The 21,120-nt window shown below is 38.1% G+C and overlaps 1 protein-coding gene across 1 annotated transcript in view; it reads right to left on the bottom strand.

The window, feature by feature from the left end:
• The window catches only part of Abcb7 (ATP binding cassette subfamily B member 7), a 149,409-nt gene that overhangs the window by 77,803 nt on the left and 50,486 nt on the right, over nt 1-21,120 (bottom strand). The window contains exon 2 of the mRNA XM_006991567.4: nt 543-620. Within this exon, the coding sequence (XP_006991629.2) occupies nt 543-620 (78 nt within the window). The remainder of the gene's footprint in view (nt 1-542; nt 621-21,120) is intronic.

Genomic DNA, 21,120 nt, shown 5'->3' with positions numbered 1-21,120 from the left:
TTTTCTATCATGGAAATTAACATATTTTATTTTGAAGCAGTGGAAATTATGAAAGATATCTTTCACATAAATTAACAATGAAAAATAACCCTCATCAGTATTTAAACTGAGCATCACTTATCCCAGCGGCTCTAACAACCTTAAAATCCCTTGGCATTCTGCTATCTGAAAATCTTCTAAGGTAAAGGAACTTTATACACTTGAAAAATGGCAACATTCCACGTATCAGATACAAATTAGGATAAATGTTAGTGTCAACAAGCTGCCATTACATTTATAAAAAGCTTTCTGAAAATGTTACTCTACTTGGCACTGACCTCAAGGGATTCAGATAGATTTCTGCAGTGGTAGAAAAATACCAAGATTTCTTTCTGCATTCCTAGTAGAAACATACCTTCCTGCCAGTATTTATAAAAAATCATGAAAAGGGAAAGTATTGGGGAAATGTAAAATATGTAGTAAATATGCAGCATAAATTGGGAAATGTTCCATGAGCTTGCATACTTTTTCTACCAGATATAGAAATGTTGGCTAAATCTTACCTTTGAAGCATCTAGTAACTGTCTTGAATTGTCTTTTCCCCATCTCTGCCATGTAGCATTTCTTAATGACTCTGTATTCTATGAAGAGATTAAAAAGTGAGAATACTTAAAATTCTAAGATTATTCTTTTGTTCAAAAGCATACATAAAATTAAAACCATTGTCAATGTTTGAGAGATGGTTAGCACATGCCTAACAAAGACAAAAATGTGGATAAGGTATAAATTATGTTTGCTGTGGGTTGCTCTGATTGGTCAATAAATAAAATACTGATTGGCCAGTGGCTAGGCAGGAAGTATAGGTGGGACTAACAGAGAGGAGAAAAGAAAGAACAGGAAGGCAGAGGGAGTCACTGCCAGCCGCCGCCAGGACAGGCAGCATGTGAAGATGCCAGTAAGCCATGAGCCACATGGCAAGGTATAGATTTATGGAAATGGATTAATTTAAGCTATAAGAACAGTTAGCAAGAAGCCTGCCACGGCCATACAGTTTGTAAGCAATATAAGTCTCTGTGTTTACTTGGTTGGGTCTGAGCGGCTGTGGGACTGGCAGGTGACAAAGATTTGTCCTGATGGTGGGCAAGGCAGGAAAACTCTAGCTACATATGTTACTCATTAAAATATCCAAATAGGTTTTCTTTATATATCCTATCTCCTCTGGTTGTCTTTGTTTATATTTGTTCTTTTTAAAATCCTTGTTTTTAAAACCCCCTTTGTCTTCAACATCACTTCTCTTTTAAATTGCTTTTTTACACCAACCGCTGCCCGGCTACATCATACTGCCAGACCACAGTTAGAGTTAGCTGCCATGTAGGGACTCTTTCCTCCTGGTCATGGATTCTACAAGAAGAAAAAGTTGCAGAGAGATGGACTTGGCTAAAGAGACACAACCAGGGTTTGGATATACTAGAACATAACTATAGATATGGCCATTGGAACACAGATTGGGGAGATAGATGTAGAAGTGAGAAACGGGAGTCTGAAGCTGAGACATGTTTCCCCACACATCCTGGAGTCTGAAGCTGAGATATGTTTCCCCACACATCCTGGAGTCTGAAGCTGAGACATGTTTCCCCACACATCCTGGAGTTAATAGCTTGAGAGGACACCACCCTTCCCACTGCTTGGGCAAGCTACATGGGGAATAGAAAAAGTGAGATGCTGTCAGAAGTCAACCAGTGACAAGTAGGTGGGCCTTCCATACTTCCTCAAAGCCTTATTCACAGAAAGTTCAATTAATAGAAAGAACAATCTATAAAACACCATAAACAAAGTTGTAACTAGTAGGTGAGGGGGTCTCAATGTGAGGAATTATGGAAAAGTCTAATATACACATAAAAATCTAATTTTACTGAGGTTAGCATTCTTCCCTACCTCCCCCACCTATAGAGACCACTTCAGAAGACAATCCAGGAGGAGAAAGAAGCCACACATGATGACTAGGAATGATAAATATCTTTTATTTCATTTTATTCTTATTTTTATTTTTTATTCTACACTTTTATACTATAATAGTTGTTTTGCTTTAGCTTATATATGCCTGAACAGGCTCTTAGAACTGTCCCCCACCTCTGTGTGCTTGTGTGTGTGTGTGTGTTTCTTTGTTTTCTTGTGACACTACCAGAAGCTCCTAACTCCTCAGTATCAGAAAGCAAACATCAGAAAGAGATTTCAGTTACACATTCAAAAGGCTCAATGGCAACACAGAGGACTGAAATACAGAAATCTATTCAGAACCTAGATGAGAAAGTGAATAAAGTGCTTAGCAATTTAGAGGACACATTTTAAAACATGGAGGAAAAGTTCAGCAAGAAAACTGAAACTCTGGAAAAGGAACAATTAGAAGTGTTGGAAATAAAGATCAATCCATCAGTCAAATAAAAACAAAACAGCAGCAACTATCTCCAATAGATTTGGTCATGCAGAAGAACAAACTTCATGGATGGAGGACAAGGTCAAAACAATAATATATACAGACATGCATTTTAATTAGAATGACCAAAATTTCCAAGAACTCTGGAATAAGTTCAAGAGAACAATCTAAGAATTTGCCAGGTAGAAGAAGCTGAAATAAGGACTAAGGGTATACACAATTTCTTCAATGAAATGATGATAGAAAATTTTCCTAATCCTAAAGAAGGAAATGGCCATCTAAACACAACAGGCATTTACAAATTCAAACAGACATGACTAGATATGACCTCTCTACAATATATATCATAGTCAAAATCTAAAATACAAATCAAAGAATCAATATGAAAAGCAGTAAGAGGGAAATACTAACTTATCTAAGACAAACTTCAGAATAACATCAAACCTCATTATCAACCTTCAAAACACAAAAGTATGGCACAAGATGTTCCAAGACCTGAAAGTAAATAACTGCCAACAAAGACTGCTATACTCTGAAAAGTTATTTTTAAAATAGATAGAAAAGTTAAAACAGTTCAAATAAAGCACAAAGATAATTCACACCAAACAAACCAGCATTACTAAAAAAAAATACTTAATAGGAATATGATATCCAGAGAAAGAAGAAAGACAATCTCATCCATGACAACATGAGAAAAAGTAATTTCATGGGAAGAATAAATGAACAAAGGAGACCTAGAAAGAAATATAATGTGTTCAACAAACCAGCAAACACCCAAGAGTAGTAAGATAAGAAGAAAACACTACTTGTAATTGAAACTAAATGGAACAATGACCAGTGAATCCACAGGAAATATCAAATCCCTCTCAATAATAGTATTAAAGACATATGGCTTTAAATCATCATTTAAAAGATGCAGTCTGGGTAGCTAGATTAAACAAAAAAATCCAAAATCCAATCATCTGCTTTCTCCAAAACACATAGCTCACTCATAAGAATGTCCACAAACTAACAGTCAAAGGATGAAAATTAACCTACTAAGCAAATAGAATCCAAAAAGAAAGCCAAGCACATCTTTAATCCCAGCACTCAAGAGTCAGAGGCAGGTGGATCTCTGAGTTCAAAGCCAGCCTGAACTACAGAGTGAGTTCCAGGAAAGCCAGGGATACACAGAGAAACCCTGTCTCATAAAAAAAAAAATATCCAAAAAAGAAGAGTTAGGTGGGCAATGGTGGCACATGCCTTTAATCTCAGCACTAAGGAGGCAGAGAAAGGTGGATCTCTGAGTTTGAGGCTAGTTTGGTCTACAGAGTAATTTCTAGAACAGCCAGGGCTATAAAGAAGAACCCTGTCTAGGAAAAAAAAAACAACAAACAAAACAGAAACCAAAAAGAAGAGCTATTCTGCCATCTGATAAAGTAGACTCAAACCAAAACTCTTAGACGAGGTAAAGAAAGTCATTATATACTGATAAAGAGAACAACTCATCAAGAATATAAAACTATTGAATATATAATGAAGTTGCAGTCACAACTTCATTAAACAAATACTAAAAGGCATTAAAAAGTCATATAGATCCCGATATACTAATAAGAGTCAGTATTATTACATTCTCACTTTTAGATAAGTTTTCCAAACAACAGAACAACAAACTTCAGAGCTAAAGCATACCATAGATCAACAGTATGTAAACAGGTATCTACTGCCTACAGAACCTTCTCTATTATTGGTCACATTATAGGCCACAAAGCAAAAGGCCACTAAACAACTATAAAGAAAAGAAATAGTTTCCTGTATCTAAGCAGAACACAGAGGACTAAGACTAGAAATTAACATTATGAAACAGTACAGAAACTACTCAGACACTTGGAGATGAAACAATGTATTTTAGAATCAATATTGTGGAATGTTGAAGAAACAAGGAAAACAATAAAAGACATTCATAGAGTCAAATGAAAACTATAGTACAACTTATCTGGAACTTTGTGGTATAGCTAAGGGAGTTCTAAGCAGAAAGTCTACAGCTAGGAGTGCTTTAAAAGAAAAGCAGAGTCTCACATAAACAACCCAGTGATATACCTCAAGGTCCTAGAAAAAGAACAATCCAAACTCAAATGTAGTAGATAACAAGAAATAAGAAAGATTAGGGCAGAAGTTAATTAAATAGACAAAAAATACACAGAATCATTCAAACCATGAGTTGGTTTTATTAAGAGGTAAACAAAGTTGACAAATATCTTGTTAAACTAACTGAAGGAAAAAAGGACTCAAATAAATCAAGAAGATAAGTCAATAAGACTGAAGCAGTAAATTGTAATGAAGGTCTCCCCAGTAGGATTCACTGAATGTTTCCCATTTTTTAAGGAGGAGCTAATGCAAGTACTTCAAAAACTGTCCCATAAAATAAAAAGAGAAGGAAGACTACCAAATATATTCTATGAAAAAAGTATTACCTCCATACCAAAACTGGATATGGACAAAAAATGAAGCGATAGACAAATTTCCTTTATGAACATAGACACAAAAACATAGTTCAAAGCCAAATTCAAGTACACATCAGAAAGATCATACATCGTAAGTGTGATGGCTAATCTTGGTTGTTAACTCCATCTGGAATCACAGGTGTGAAGAATTTTCTGATTGGATGACTTAGCTGAGAAGACCTATCCTATATCTGAGCCACACTTTGGTGACAGCCTACATAAAAGGATGTGGAAGAAAGTTTTTGCTTTTTGCCTGCTTGCCATTATTCTAGCTAGCAAGTCCACCCATCCTGTAGCTGAAGCATTCTTTTGCTGTTATTAGAACCTACTTTTTCAGGATTCTAATGAGATTGAAGACCAGCTGTGACACCCAGCCTTCTGGACTGAACAACTATCAGATTCTTGGTCTTTCAATCCAGAGACAACCATTCATTATTGGAGTGGCCAGACCACACAACCTGTAAGGCATTCTAATAAATCCCACTTTGATACATACTCATTCTATCAGTTCTCCTCAAGAGAACTCTGATTAAAACAATAACCATGTTGATTTCATCCCAGGAATGCTAATGTGGCTCAACAAAATCAAATTAATAAATGTAATATAATAGAACAGAACTTGACTTAAAACAAATTTCATTATCATCTTAATAGATCAGAAGACAACAAAGTTCAATATTCCTTCCTGATAAAAGCCATCAAGAAACTAAAAAAAAGGGGGGGGGGGGTTCTCTGTGTAGCTTTGCGCCTTTCCTGGAATTCACTCTGTAGCCCAGGCTGGCCTCGAACTCACAGAGATATGCCTGGCTCTGCCTCCCAAGTGCTGGGATTAAAGGTGTGCACTACCACCACCCAGCAAAAAAGTAACATCTTTTCACATATATAAGGCTATATATGAATAAAACCATAGCCAAAAATTATACGAAATGTGGAAAACCCAAAGATATTGCCTCTAAAAACTGAAATGAGACAAGAGTGCCCACCTTCTCCACTCTTATTAAATATAGTACTTAGATAGAACACTAAAACAAAAAAATAGGAAATAAGTCACATCAAAGAGTGCCCACTTTCTCCACTCTTATTAAATATAACACTTAGGTAGAATACTAAGACAAAAAATAGAAAATAAGTCACATCAACTCTATTTTCAGACATGATCAAATCTTTAAAAAAAAATCCCAAATACTCCATCAGAAAAACTCTCAAAGCTGACAAAATCAACACTTAAAAAACTAGTAGTATGGTGATATTTTATTTGTCTACCCCAATAAAGTTTATTTGAAGATCAGAAGAAAAAGTCGACCACTATATTAAACATAGAAGTCAGGCAATGGTATCACACGCCTTTAATCCTAGCATTCGGGAGGCAGAGATTCATCCGGATCTCTGTGAGTTTAAGGCTACACTGAGAACAGAGCCAGGCATGGTAGTACACACCTTTATTCTCAGTGCTAGTTAAACATGGAGATCTGGAGGTCTGTACAGACAGACAGGAAGTGATGTAGCTGGGCGAAGAGAGGAAGTGAGATGGAAGGGACAGAAACGATATAGGCATGAATATACAGGAAGTAGCCTTCTTTTCGACTGAGGATTTCTAAAGGTAAGAACGTGGCTGGCTTCTTTCTGCGTTCCTGATCTCTCAGTTTTTATCCCAATATATGGCTCTGGGTTTTTTATTAATAAATAAGACCATTTAGCAATTCGTCTTACATAGTAGTATTTTTATACAGAAATAAGAAATTCACTAAAATAAATTAGAAAAATATTCCATTTACAATAGCTACAAAAAACCCTCAAAACTAAAATAGCTAGGCATAAGCAAAACTAAAGAGGTGAAAGATCCCAACACTGAAAACTTGACAACAGTTTCAAAAGAAGTTGGAATACATTAGAAGGTACAAAGACCTTCCATGCTCATATTAGCAGAATTAATATTGTAAAAATAGCTCTATTAGCAAAAGAAGCTTATACTTTAACATAATCCCTATCAAAACTACAACTACATTCTTCACAGAACTGAAGAAAAGATCCTAAAATTTATATGCAAATATAAATGACCTGAAACAGCCAAAACTACCACAAGCAGAAGGAATAATGCTTGAGGTATCGTAATACCTGACCTCAAGTTACAATACAGAAATATAGTGACAAAGAGAATAAATAGAAGTATTACAAAACAAACCAATGCAGAGTAACAAAACAGAACACAGAAATAAACCCATGCAGCTAAATAAAGATCAAGATTTTTAACAATTTATGTGTATGTGCCCAAGTGAGTTCATGTGCACATTTGTTCAGGAGGTCATGGATGTCAGAAGAGGTGTCAGATCCTCTATGGAGTTACAGGAAGTTGTGAGCCACCTGATGTGGATGCTGGAAACCAAACCCAACCCAACAGTAAACCCCTCTTAACTGCTGGGCTATCTCTCCAGCCTTCATCCATCTAATTTTGGACCAAAATATTAGTGATGCACATTTTGTTAAACAGACAGACTCTTTCAGAAATGTGCCGGAAAAACTTGATATCAGGAAGAATAAGGTAAATCTATCTTTTATTCTGCATAAAAAAAATTCAAAATGAATCAAAAGCCTTAATATAAGACCTAGATCTTTGAAACTGCTAGAACAGAAAAATACTTCAAGATATAGGCATGGGTAATAACTTTCTCAAAAGAACTCTAATAGTACAGAAAAAAAAAAAAAACTTCAAGAACTGCCAAATAAGACTACATGAAATTAAAAAGTTTCTGCACGGAAGAAAAAAAAACATAGTGAAATGAGAATCCACAGAATGTGAGAAAATCTCTGCCAACTAGTCATGCTCTATAAAGAGCTGCAAAATTTAGGCACCAGAAGAAAACCATCTTCTAATCATTAAAATGACTAACAGAAAGAAGATAGTTTTCAAAATATTAAACACAAATGGCTGACATTTGAGAATTCAAAAATCCTTAGTCAACCTGGAAAAACTGCTTTTAGATTTCCCATTACCCAGCAAAATGGCTAACATAAAGAAAACTAATGACAACACATGCTGCTAAGGATGTAGAAAAAGAGGAACCTGTATTCACTGTTGGGAATGTGAAGTGATGCAGCCACTATGGAAACCAGTATGGCAGCTTCTGAAACTTCTAAAAACAGAACATATGACCTAGATATACTTCTCTCAAATATACTGAGACCAGAGCCAAAGAAACACACCTTGCCATTAACCAACTCAGGACTTGAAATCTAACCAGTCCCTGAGCATGAAATCCAACAAATTTCTGAGCTTGTCTCAAACTTGGGAATTGAGATCCTACCAATCCCTACCCTGAAAAATCTTCACCCTGGAAAGCTCTGTTCCTAAGAAAAAGGACTGTAAAACTTTGCTGGGGAAACATTCCCCTGCCAGAACAGAGCTGTAACCCTTATGTTGGGATACTTTTCCCTTCCAAACTGTAGGTATTCCTTGGCCTCCAAATGCCAGAATACTTTTTCCTTCAGAGCTACAGGTATTTCTTGGCCTCTGACTACCCAGCATACCTTTCCCTTCAGAGCTGTAAGTATTCCATGGCTTCCAACTGCCAAGATACCTTTCCCTTCTGAGCTGTAACACTTACATATAAATATATATTTATACAAAAGACTTGTGCTGGTTAGATTTATGTCAACTTGACACAAACTAGTCATCTAGGTAAAGGGAACCTCAATTGAGGACTTGCCTCCATTAGAATGCTCTATGGGCAAGTTTTCAGGGCATTTTCCTGAATAATGGTTGATGTGGAAATGACCATCCTACTGTGGATGATGTCATCCTTGGGCAGGTGGTCTTTGTTTATAGAAGAAAGCCTAATGAGCAAGCCATGGAAAACAAGTCAGTAAACAGCATTCCTCCCTGTCTTTGCTTCAGTTCCTGCTGCCACACTGAAATTCTGGTCGACTGTAATTAGGACATATAAGTCCAATAAAACTTTCCTCTCCAAGTTACTTCTGGCCAGTGTTTTATCACAGCAACAAGAAGCAAATCACACCCCCCCAGACAGGAACTGGTATAAGGAGTATTACTGTGATGGACCTGAATGTGTTGTGTTCCCTTTTGGGGGTGGGGGGTGGGGTGGGGTGGGGCTGTTTCTGGAAGGATTTTTAGAACTTTGGGATATAAAAGGCTGTTGAATGCTCAGTGCTTAATGAAATGGTTTATGGGAGCTTGGAAAATAAGAACAATGCTGAAAGCAATGCAAATGATGGAGGCCTAACTTAGGAAGTTTCTAAAGGAAGCTTGACAGCCCTTCAAAGAGTGTGTTGGGGCTGTTTGTGTGGCATTTTGAATTAAGAATCTGTGGGAGTGGGGCTGGAGAGATGGCTCAGTGGTTAAGAGCACTGACTGTTCTTCCAGAGGACCTGGGTTCATGTCCCAGCACCCACATGGCAGCTCACAACTGTCTGTAACTCAAGAACTGATATCCTCACACAGTCATACATGCAGCAAAACACCAGTGCAAATAAAAATAAACAAATTTTTTTTTAAAAAAAAAAAAAGAATCTGTGGGAGTAAAACCTTTGCTTTACTCTGACATAAGATGCTAGTCAGCTAGGTTGAAGAATCAGCTGTAATTAAGAATTCAGCATTGAGCCGGGCGGCAGTGGCACATGCCTTTAATCCCAGCACTCAGGAGGCTGAGGCAAGTGAATCTCTGTGAGTTCGAGGCCAGCCTGGGCTACAGAGTGAGATCCAGAATAAGCACCAAAACTATACAGAGAAACCCTGTCTCAAAAATAACAAAAAATAAATAAATAAATAAATAAATAAATAAATAAAGAAAGAAAGAAAGAAAGAAAGAAAGAAAGAAAGAAAGAAAGAAAGAAAGAAAGAATGAATGAATTCAGCATCATTGTTGAAGTATATCTTCTGGGAAGTATTTCTTCAGGGTCAGAGAACACAGAAGGTATGGTCCAGGGTAGCTACAGCTGCATCTCAAACTTGGTACTATCTAAGAGGCTCCCAGTGATGGTGGTTTTGGCAGCATGGATACTTCAGCATGAAGAAAATCTGAGGCTTGACAGCATGTGGCAGGGTTGGAGTCCCTGAAGAGAGGTCAGAAGGTCATTGGTTAAGGGGAAGCCTCAGTTACAGTACATACTTCAGGATTCAAGGATGTTGGAAATGCCAGGGCTGTAAGATGACAACCAAGAACCATGGCAGGTGTAGAGTAGAGCTGGAGTGAGCCTGTGTTACAGATGCCAGAGCTAGAGAGATGGGGCTTACTAAGCCCTTCAGAACAAAGACGACCATGAGGAAGTCCCAGACATCAGACACTGCTGAACTTGGGGTTTACTTTGATTGGATTTGACTGCACTCTGGTTATTCCCTAAGCAATAAGAAAGTATTTAACTTGTTTTTGTTACAGGAATTTACAGTTAAGAATGTTGGGTTTTGTTGTTTTTTAAGACTTTGGACTTTAAAAGTGTTGAAAATTTTTAAAGCTGTGGGGCTTTTAAAATTATACTATGTTTTGTACTGTGACGTTAACGTGAGATCTTGAAGATAAGAATTGTAAGGTTATGCTTTAGCAGTTATATGTATGAGTATCAAGTTGACAAGGGTTTAATTGAGCCAGTTAGTTTTTGTCAACTTAACACAAACTAGAGTCACCTAGGAAAAGGAAATTTCAATTGAGGAATTGCTTCTATCAGATTGTTCTGTGAGCATGTCTGTGAGCAATTTTCTTGATTGATGGTTAATGTGAGAAGGTCCAGCCTACTGTGGGTAATGCCACCCTGGGCAGGTAGTCCTGGGTTGTTTAAGAAAACAGGTTGAGCAAGCCATGGAAAGTAAGCCAGTAATCAGCGTTCTTGCAAGGTTTCTGCATTAGTCCCTGTGGTGGTCTGAAAGAAAAGGGCCCCCAACGGGAGTGGCACTATTAGGAGATGTGACCTTGTTGAAGTAGGTATGGTCTTGTTGGAGGAAGTGTGTCACTGTGGGGGTAGACTTTGGGGTCTCATATATGCTCAAGCCACACTCAGTGAAACAGACCACTTCCTGTCGCCTGCAAGCCAAGATGTAGGACACTCAGCTACTTCTCCAGCACCATGTCTGCCTGCATACCACTATGTCACACCATGATTATAATGAATTAAACCTCTGAAAATGTAAGCCACCCCAATTAAATGAAGATAGTCCCAGCCTCCAGGTTCCTACTCAGTGATCTACTGACAGTGATCATAGTGTCTAAGCCAAAAAAAAAAAAAAAACCACTTTCCTCACCAAGTTGCTTTTGGTCATACTGCAGCAATAAAGAAACAAACCAGGGTAGGACTCATAAGTCCTACCATAACATACTTGCATACCCATGCTGTGCTTTTCATAGCCAGGAAACGAAACCATGCTTAAAGTCTACTAATGGATTAATGGATAGAGAAAATGTGGTACATACACATTCAACAATAAAAAGTGAAGGTCAGTATTAAATGAAATAAGCCAGACTCAGAAAGACAAGAGGCATATTTTCTCTCACATGCAGAACCTAGATTTTATTCCTGCTCCATCCCCATCCAACAAATGTGTATGTGGTATGCCATGAAAGTTAAAATGGGACCATGAGGCAGGAACAAGAAATCACAAGTGAGGGGTAGAAAGGAAAAAACATTAAGTAATGAAATACATGTGACATGTAATCAGAAGGGGGCTAATAATGGGGTAAAAGGGACCAATAAGATGGAGGCAGCCTTGAATTCTTAGCCAGAGAAGTACAAGACAAACCCAAAACATTACAGGCTATTCTAGTTGCCTTTGGTTGTCTTCTATGGATTGAGGATAAGTCCCTATTGCTGAAGACATCATGCACTTTGCACACAGAACCTGGAGGATCTGAGCTTATCTGACCTGAAAGCTTCTTCCCTTAGGGCTGGCTTTCATGGTACCAGAAGGCACCATGCAAACTACTAAGGTAGGGAAGCAACCAATAGTCCTGTGCAGCTATGACTCCAATGAACCACCGCCAGAAAAGCATGGCACAACAAAACCTTAAGGATGCAATGGTGGCAGGCATATCTTGATGGTAAACAACAGCTTTCTAATTGGACTTAAGCCCAGCTTAACAAGAGGGAAATAATTCCAGGTGCTGGAATCCTAGCCAACTACCTGATCTTAGAGGAGAACCTCCAATCACCACTTTCTTACACCAGCAAAATTCTTAACTGCATTCTAAATATTTATTTTAATACCTATAGATAAGTGCAAGTCTTACACCTTATCAAAGAAGCTTCTCTTTGCAACATATGGAGATCATTACAGAAAACCACAACTGGTCAAAAGGCAAAGAACAACTGCTCATGGGGTGTTCAGCTCCAACAGATACATTTACAACACAACTCTTGCACCTAAGGCTCAGGAAACATTATGGACGAGGTGGCAGAAAGACTCTAAGATCCAGAGGAACAGGATCTTAGATTTGCAGTGAGAGAACATCTTCCTGAAATTTCAGGGAAGCTACAATGAAGTCTCAATAACATCGCTACCTAACCAAAACCTGAGCAAAGAAGACACCAACAAACATGCTAACATGGAAGGGAAAAATCTCATAGGGCCCCAATAATTATTAAAGAACTATAGGCAACTGAGGAATATTGAGAATGGCAGAAATAAATTTCTCCAGGAAGAGCCCCCAATTGTTTATATTGGTCAAATATAGCGGCTTGCCAAGTGGTCAGCCCTGAAACCATATATGCTGTAACATTAAACAGACAGGACAGATAGTATTCATATATTTATGAATATATAAAGACACACACACACACACACACACACACACACACACACACACACACCAACAATGAAAGAAAAAGCCATGATTTTGAGAGCAAGGAGGAATACATGGAAGGGGTTGGAGGGAGGGAATGGGGAAAATCAAGTTATTATATTTTAAGTTAAAAAAATTATTAATAACAAAATAAAAATAGGAATAGGAGGAAAAGGAGACAGTAAATAAAGGAGGTGAAACAGTCTAAATAGAAGAAAATGAAAAAAGAATTTCTCCATGGTAACACCATATGGACATCCCTAAAATTGACAAACATCTATCTGAAATACACATCAACTCAGTGAGAAGAAAAATGTTTCTTAGGTCCAGTCCCTCACAAAAGGCAAGCAATGGGCTTCACTTAAGTTGTAATGGATTATATACCAATGTTATACATTCCAAAATGCGAAGAAATCCAAATCAACAACAACAAATCTGGCATAGGAAAAAAAGTAGACACAATACTGAGAAAATAATCTCACTTGTATTCTGAAATTCAAGAATCAGTTAACTGATCTCTTTATATATATGGTATTCCCTGAATCAGGAAAATTATTGATAGCTATATGCAAACTTTCATAATAAACCTCTTATTCCAGATCTTCTCCAACAGTTTCTATTGGAGCCGATTCAGGTTTCCTAGTGGCTTTACCCAGCAGGGTCTACATAAAGAGGATTATTAGATCACAGGCCTGAGTACCAGGTGTCTGAGATGGTCTGCACTAAGCTGTGCTGGGGGGAGGTCTTTTGCTCCACCCCTTGGCATTCCTAGGGCAGAGAGAGTCAGAGCCTGATGGATTACGATCCAGGCCTGTGTTTCTATCTTTTTCTCTCCTCTCTATCCTTCTATCTAATATTTCCTGCTGCTTCTACTCATGAGTACTCTGGGGATATGTGGGGGTGGAATGGCTCCCCACAAGTTTCACCACAGTAATCAAGCCATCCATCCTCAAAGTCTGTTCCAGGTTCATGTTAGTTACTGTGATAAAATACCCTGATAAAAAGCAACCCTGGGTAGAAAGGGGTTTACTTCAGTTCACAATTTCAGGCCATGGTCTATCATTGTGGGGAAATTTAAGCAGGAACTTCAAACAGGAAGTCAAAACTCATCCACAGTCAAGAGCAGAGAGGAATTAATTCATGCATGCGTATTTCCTTGTACTCAGCTTGAATTCATCGCTCTTACACAGTTCAGTAACTCATGCTTAGGGAACGATGCCACTCATAGTGAGCTGGGTCTTCCTACATCAATTAACTAAGACAATTCCAGATAGGCATGCCCACAGACCAAGAGACTCATGTCCCAAGTGAGTCTAGGTTGTGTTGTGTCAGGCCAACAATTAAAATTAAATATCACAATGCTCTTCTGGTACTTCACTGCTTTCTTCACTGTTCTTCTCCACATTCAGACCTTATACAAGTTTTATTCCATCTTCTTCTTTTTGTAAGCTCCTAATTCAGGAAACTAGACATCAAAGGAAGCAATAAATTACATACTACTGAAGATAACAGATGTGACAAACATGCACAAATACCAAAGAAATTTAATATGCAAAAAGTGGAAACCTGACAGTCCATTTTAGGAGACAGGTAAGTTTAAAATGTATACACTGGATACCTGTGTTTATTTCATCTTTAAAAAGAAAACATTCTGACAGAATCCGCCAGCTCTGTGGACCAAGAGGTGAGTGACTGACTCTTCTCCCACCCAGAGAGTCCTGCCTATAGGACCTAGGCCCGGGGGCACAACTCATGCCCGGGAACCCCCACCCACCTCTGCCCCAGTTGCCAGCCAGCAGGGAAGACTCCTTGGGCAGGCTTCCCCACCAATACCCCCCATCAGACCCTGCAATCTACAAGACCCACTCCCTACTCCAAACCCACAAATACCCCTGTGACCTTAGCGGCTTGCCGAGAAAGATCCCGACAGCTATGAATGGACCAAGAGCTGCTCCCTGAGACACAGAATCCACCAGCTCAGACTGGACCAAGAGCAGCTCCCAGGGACTCAGAAGGTGCCAGCTCCAATTAGACCAAGAGCTACGATTGGACCAAGAGTGATCCCCTGAGACACAGACACCAATGGACCAATGGAATCGAATTGAAGACCCTGACATTAATCTACACACCTATGAACACCTTATTTTTGACCAAGAAGCCAAAACGTATAATGAAAAAAAGAAAGCATCTTCAACAAATGGTGCTGGCACAACTGGATGTCAACATGTAGAAGATTGCAAATAGATCCATATCTATCTCCATGCACAAAACTCAAGTCAAGTAGATCAAAGACCTCAACATAAATCCAGTTACACTGAACAGGATAGAAGAGAAAGTAGGAAGTAGTCTTGAATGCATTGGCACAGGAGACCACTTTCTAAATATAACACCTGTAGCACAGACACTGAGAACAACAATTAATAAATGGAACTTCCTGAAACTGAGAAGCTTCTTTAAGGCAAAAGACACAGTCAATAGGACAAAACGACAGCCTACAGAATGGGAAAAGATCTTCACCAACCCCACATCTGACAGAGGGCTGATCTCCAAAATATATAAGGAATTTAAGAAACTAGACATCAAAATACCTAACAGTCCAATTTAAAAATGGGCTATAGAGCGAAACAGAGAATTCTCAACAGAAGAATCTCAAATGGCTGAAATACATTTAAGGAAGTGTTGAACATCCTTAGTCATCAGGGAAATGCAAATCAAAATGACTCTGAGATACCATCTTATACCTGTCAGAATGGCTAAGATAACAGCTTAAGTTGGAAAGGATGTGGAGCAAGGGGAATACTCTTCCACTGCTGGTGGGAGTGCAAACTTGTACAGCCATGGAAATTGGCATGGTGATTTCTCAGAAAATTGGGAATCAATCTTCCTCAAGACCCAGCTATACCACTCTTGGGCATATACCCAAAGGAATGCTCAATCATACCACAAGTACACATGCTCAACTATATTCATAGCAGCATTATTCGTAATAGCCAGCAGCATTATTCACAATAGCCAGAACCTAGAAACAACCTAGATGCCCCTCAACCAAAGAATAGATAAAGAAAATGTGGTACATTTACACAATGGAGTACTACTCAGAAGTAAAAAACAATGACATCATGAAATTTTCAGGCAAATGGATGGACATAAAAAAATATCATCCTGAGTGAGGTAACCCAGACTCAGAAGGACAAACATGAGCCTTCATCAAGTAACTGATGGAAGCAGATGCAGAGATCCACACCAAGCATCAGGCTGAGCTCCAGGAGTCCAGTAGAAGAGAGAGAAGAGGGATTCTAAGAGAAAGGGGCATCAAGTTTATAATGGGGAAACCTACAGAGACAATCAAACCAAGCTAGTGGGAACTCATGAACTTTAGACCAACAGCTGTGGAGCCTCCATGGGACTGGACTAGGCCCTCTGCATAAGCAAGACAGTTGTATAGCTTGATCTGCTTAAGGGGCCCCCTGGCAGTAGGATCAAGATCCACCCCTGGTGCATCAGCTGGCTTTTTGGAGCCCACTACCTATGGTGGGACACCTTGCACAGTCTTGAGGCATGGGGAGGGGCTTGGACCTGCCTCTACTGAATGTACCAGGCTCTGCTGACTCCCCATGGAGTCAGTCCATACATCATTGGAGATGGTAATGGGGGGAGGGTTGTGGGGGAGGATGAAAGAATGAGAGGGAAGAGAGGGGGAACTGTGGTTGGTATGTAAAATGAATAAAAAATCCCTTAATGAAAAAAAATTCTGAAAGAACTGAACTTTAAGGAATCTGTGATTTGAGCATATTGCCTACTCTCACTTACATTAGCAGCATTCATCTACTAATCATTAAACATACCTTGCTCTCTATAGATGCTATGTAAGGATTTATTAAATGAATACAATACTAAAACCAAAGACTTACTAGACAAAACTAACTCAATGTAAATAGACCCAAGAAGAAAGTCTAACAAATCAAAATCTATTTTTGTTACATTAATATTTTTCTTTAAGGTAAAATTCAACCTTTGCAAAAATAATCCTAACAATATTTCTTTAGTAATTATTATTGTTTACAACCTTTTAATAAATTAACTTTTATAATTCAACTCATGTTCACTGTTTATGATACCTGAAGACTTAACTAATAGTAAAAGAGATTTAGAGGATTGGGTGTGTAGGTTAAGAATAAACCAACTGTCTGGCATGCACAGGCCCTAAATTGGATTCTGAGCATTGTAGAAATAAAGGAGAAAAAAAAAACAAAATCAAAGGAAATTTAAAACAGTTTATTATCAACCCATCAAGGCTTTGAGTCATTTACATATTCTGCATTCCTGAAACTTTAGAAACAAAAGTAAGCTTACAATTATGCATCCTTGATGCTTGTAATTTTTAACAATCTTCATAAGTCATGTGTGAATACTGTTATTATCTAATCATTAATCATCTGTGATCAAAATATAAAACATTTAAATTTACCTCACAGCACATTCTTAAAGAGAAATGGCTGTAATATAAACCTATTACACATTTAATCAACTTGAAAGTATTAAAAGTGTGACTGCCATAAAATTTGGTTTTCTTTCCAGCTGCTGAGAAACGAGATAGAGGTGAAGAGTAAGGGAGAGGGTAGAGCAAAAAGAGAGGGAGAGAGAGGAAGAAGAGTGGCAGGTAGACTTCCTAGAGTTTGTAATTACAGTCCTCAGATGAAAGTTCAGGAAAGGGGACTTTCCCTGTGGTGGGTCCTCAAAAATGCTTGATGAATAAATAGAAAAATGTTAGCACAGCATTAAGAATTTTGGATAGTCACCAATAAATCACCAACCCATGATTCTAGAACAAGTGTTAGTATTTTTTGTTTCAGTAATTAATAAAAGTGGTAAAGCCTGAGGCACATAAGAACTCACAAACTGTGGTAGCATGCATAGGGCCAGCACGGGTTCAAGCCAGATGGGGTCCCAGTGCTGAGAGGGGGAAGTGAACACAAAATCCCCCCATTAATGAAGAAGCTATCTGCAACTGATAAATGCTTTACAAAGGAAATAACTGCTTTACAAAGGAAAAATTAGTTTTCTCCAATGGAGTCTTACTGGGTATACTAAGCATACTTCAGGGTAGGCCCCATGCCGAGGAATTGTTGGTTAACACAAATGAACTCAATGGTATTGTTGTAGACTTTTTACCCTATATTGCTTTGTTTGGACATTTTTTTGTCTTGTTGGTCTTTTGCTTGTATGTTCTGGTTTCCATTTTTGTGGTTTTGTGGTGTGTGTGTGTGTGTGTGTGTGTGTGTGTGTGTGTGTGTGTGTGTGTGTCGGGGAGACAGTCAGACAGAGACAGAAAAGACAGAGAGATTATGTGTGTGTGTTTTAAGAGAAAAGAAAGGGCATGGAAATGAATGGGTGGGAAGGATCTGGGAGAGAAGAAACGTGTGATCATAATATATGAATTTTTTCACTAAAAATATACTTACATGAAAATAACAACAGACAGTAAAGCTAATTTTATGAAAGAATATCACACACAAGCCAAATTTTAAAAAAAAAAGCAATTTCCCTCTAATTTCTATGCCCAGCATCGTGCAGTGCTCATACTAAGATGTACAATATGATGAATTGGGAGATAATTATCACAGGCAAGCTAATTAATAGCACAGCTAGCTTCTCACAATTAGTTACCTTTTTGTATGTGGTCAGAATCCCTCAAATCTACTCTTAGCAAATTTCTTATACACAATATGGAATTATTGGGGTTGGGTAAATGGCTCAGCGATTAAGAACCCTGGCTATTCTTCAGAGAACCCTGGGGTTCAATTCACATGCATCTGTACCTCCAGCTCTAGGGAATCCAATGCCCCTCTTTGGCTGCTGCAGGCACTACATGCACATGATACACAAAAATACATGCAGGCAAAACACCCATACACATATCACAATAATAAATTAAAATAAAAACTATAAAAAAATCTTTAGTAAATAAAAACCAATATGGATTTATTAACAACAGTGATGGTGCTGTATTAGCCTTGCTTATTTTATATTGTGGCATTTTTGTACTCTTTGGCCAACATCTGTCCATTTCCCTTGCTTCCTTGTACCCCTCCAATAACTGCCATTCTACTCTGTGTGTCTACATACTCACATTTTTAGCATTCAGTATAGGAGTGAGATAATGTGGTATTTTTCTGTGTGAGTCATTCTCCTCACAACTGCAGAATTAACACCAGCAGTTGTCCTCTGACTTCCACATGTGGGTCATAACATGTACATGTACCCCTACTGTGATGGCTATTTTTGGTTATTCAACATATATATTCAACTTATATCTGGAATGAACTACAATCCAGAAATGAAGGGCATTTCTGTGAGAGATTTTCTGCTTTGTTTTAAGTAAGTGAATCTGCTTCTAGTCCAGAACATTGAGGCAGGAAGATACAAGCCGTTGATCCACATCTTGAGGCCGGAAGGCATACCTTTAACCTGGGCCACACCTTCTGCTGCAAACCTATATATATAAAGACATGGAAGAAGGAAGCACTCTCTCTTTGCCTGCTTGTCTCTGACTTGCTAGCACATCCATTCCTTCACTGGCATTGGAACCTATTTCTTCATGATTCCAGCACATACAGAGGACCAGCTGAAACATCCAGCCTTGTAGAACTGAGCAACTACTAGATTCTTGAGCAACTACTAGATTCTTGGACTTTCCATTCACAGCTAGCCATTGTTGGATTAGCTGGACTGCAGCCTGTAATAAATTACATATCATATATATATATATATATATATATATATATATATATATATATGGAGAGAGAGAGATTCTTTCCATATGTTGTGACTCTAGAGAACCCCGACTAATAATATACCCCCACACAAGGAAATAAATGCAATAAAAGTCTCCACTAGTATCATCACAGAAAAATCTAACATACAAGTATATTTACAGATTTCCTCTCTTAATAAGTATTTTTCCTTTTATTTTCCAATTTTTATATTTTTGAAACATAACATCAGCAAAAATCCTATTTAGCAAAGATTCTTCACAGAATTGGGAATGCTTGGTTAGGCGAATTTCTGCCTCGATCCCATTAGCATAAAGTCATTTTCCTGTGTAATATGATTTTGTTAATATGAAACTTTGTCACTGCTACTTACATTTTAGCTAATGGTATAAGATTCCACAGTGCTTGCTAGTAGAGTAACAACAACTTATAAAGCATTTGTACATTAAAACCAGTAACCTGGCTGAAGGTGCAGTTCAGTGGTACTGTGCTAGCTTGCCTAGTATGTGCAAGGCTCTTGGTTCATTTGCCAGAATGACAGGAGGAAAAAAAGAGAAGAGAAGAGAAGAAAAAAATTACTAAATAGTACAAAAGTCAGAAGGAAACTAAGGAGCAAACAGAAACGATCATACTGAGTAAATTTAAAGAAAGCCCATTTAACAATAAATTATTTCACTAAGATCCCAAGTGTAAGGTTCATATCAATCTTACACTATTCATAAGGTATCCAGCCCTACTATGTTTGTGCATAGTGGTTTGAAAGAAAATGCCCCCAAAGGGAATGGCAAGATTAGGAGGTGTGGCCTTGGAGTGATGTGTGGTTTTGTTGAAGGGAGTCACTGTGGAAAAGGGCTTTGAGGTACCGTATATTTCCAAGCCATGCCCAATGAGACAGATGACTTCCTGTTGCCTGGGGGGGGGGGGGCGGTCAAGATGTAGGACTGTCAGCTACTTCTCCTTCTAACTGCACACCACTATGTCACACCATGATGATAATGGACTAAACCTCTGAAAATATATGCTACCCCAATTAAATGGTTTCCTTTATAAGGCTTGCTGTGGTCATAGAGTCTCTTCACAGCAATAGAAACCCTAACTAAGACATACAGAATTGAGACAATATCACACATTTTCCATCTGTAGCAGAATCCTGAGATAATGTGAAAAAAAGTCAAAGAATGAAGAACTGGACTTATTTTTTTGCCACTTTACAGTTTCAAATTTGAGTAATGTGATAGCTTTACTCTTTGTGTTTACTTGGAAAAAAAACCTCAAGCAACATTTTTACTCTCATTTCCATAGCTGGACAGTTTCAATCAATGGTAGTTCTACCACTTTGTTTAGGTATATTTTTCTACAAATGCTCACTCATTTATGACTGTTGCTTTGTATGGATGTGTCAGATTGCTACTAATGACTAAATTACCTGGAAAATTACCCTAAATTCATACAAGACAACATTTTTAATTTATGTGGGTCACTCTACAAGGCTTACTATGTGGGTCATATCCAAAAACCTCAGTTCTCTTTATAAGCATTCCAGCAAAGGCCAATACTGGGCATGCCTTTTGTATGAAATTCAAGATAATAATTTGCTTATAAGAGGTGTAGACTAAGACATTATCAATATAAACACAAATCTAAGCTCAGGGCTTATAAATGATCCTAAT

This window comes from Peromyscus maniculatus, chromosome X, assembly GCF_049852395.1.
Source record: "Peromyscus maniculatus bairdii isolate BWxNUB_F1_BW_parent chromosome X, HU_Pman_BW_mat_3.1, whole genome shotgun sequence".
Lineage (NCBI taxonomy): Eukaryota > Metazoa > Chordata > Mammalia > Rodentia > Cricetidae > Peromyscus > Peromyscus maniculatus.
This window is presented reverse-complemented; position numbering and strand designations above follow the sequence as displayed.